Source organism: Hesperophylax consimilis, chromosome 29 (assembly GCF_061612785.1).
Source record: "Hesperophylax consimilis isolate HC1 chromosome 29, BYU_Hcon_1.0, whole genome shotgun sequence".
Classification (NCBI taxonomy): domain Eukaryota; kingdom Metazoa; phylum Arthropoda; class Insecta; order Trichoptera; family Limnephilidae; genus Hesperophylax; species Hesperophylax consimilis.
Genome location: NC_142864.1, coordinates 4,638,876 through 4,640,270, shown reverse-complemented (window position 1 = coordinate 4,640,270; position 1,395 = coordinate 4,638,876). Strand labels below are relative to the sequence as shown.

The 1,395-nt window shown below is 42.1% G+C and overlaps 1 protein-coding gene across 1 annotated transcript; it reads left to right on the top strand.

Moving 5' to 3' along the window:
* Nucleotides 1-325: 325 nt before the first annotated feature.
* LOC149409795 (uncharacterized) lies at nt 326-1,395 on the top strand. The gene is made up of 2 exons (XM_089649072.1): nt 326-697; nt 1,330-1,395. Exons 1-2 carry the CDS (start codon nt 326-328, stop codon nt 1,393-1,395), a joined length of 438 nt encoding a protein of 145 aa, XP_089505198.1.

Sequence of the window (1,395 nt, the reverse complement as noted above, 5' to 3'; positions counted from 1 at the left end):
TGCAAGTGTACAATATTGTTACATGTTTATTAAATTAAGTGACCAGACAAGTTGAACTCGTCACAGTACATTCACATTATTTACATTGTATGCTCTCTAGATTAAGGGATTTTTGAAATTTTCGGATACCATCAATCTAACATTTTTGAATTTTTAAATTTTTTTTCTAAATCTAAATTTACTGTCGTCATTGCTTTTGTTTCCTTGCTATTTTTACACATACATCTGCCTATTTTATACTGCCTATTGATTGCCGTATTATCAACACAATATGTCATTCGAGAATAACCAGACATCGAACGAAATCCACGGTAATAATTCCACAATGGACACAACAATAAACTCTGTCTCGGTTAAACTACCCGCGTGCTGGCGCGACAACATTGCACTTTGGTTCGCACAAGCTGAAAGCCAATTTTCTAACTCAAGACTAAAGGATGACCTCACCAAGTACAACATTATTGTTGCCGCTTTGGATATGGAGACCCTCAGGACCGTAAGCGACATCGTCATCAATCCTCCTGCAGCAGACAAGTACACTCATCTCAAATCAGCACTCATCGAGAGATTACAAGATTCGGAGGAAAAGCGACTCACTCGTCTTCTAACCGGACTACAGCTCGAGGACAGGAAGCCTTCTGGACTGCTTCGACTCATCCATGAACTCGCTGGTCCCGGGCTATCGGAGAGCCCAATCGTACGCGTACTTTGGCTACAAAGACTCCCGCAACACATTCAGGCCATACTTACCGCACTACCCGACGACAACCTGTTGCAACTAGCATCCGCAGCAGATAAAATCTCGGAAGTTTATCAAAAATCTGAATGTGAAACTATGGACAATAAACATTATAATGGCATCCCGAACTCGAATCCAAACATCAGTGCTATATTACAAAATTTACAAGAACAAATTTCGGCACTCACTCTAGAAGTCAGTCGACTTAAAACAACTCGGAGAGATGATCATGGACAGGCAAACATTAATTTCGAAAACCGAAATCCCAGCACCCGCCGCGAATGGCGTCATCCATCGACATCATACCCAAATTCCGCGCACCGACCTCGTTCCAGGTCACGTGGTAGACCGTTACACACTAATAACACTGTACACGGCTACTGCAGTTACCATGCAAAATTCGGTAACAAATCATATAATTGCACCAAACCATGTACTTTTATTAATAATAAGTCAAGAAACGACAGTGGAAAACCCGCAGTAGAGACGTGCGATTTTCCTCAAAAAACTTGTCGTCTCTTCATTCACGAACTCGTGACGCGACAGAAATTTTTAATTGACACTGGTGCTGACGTATCTGTTCTCCCAAGATCATGCGGGAACACGACCAATACGGTCACCACAGATACATGCCCCACCACATTATACAGTGCTAG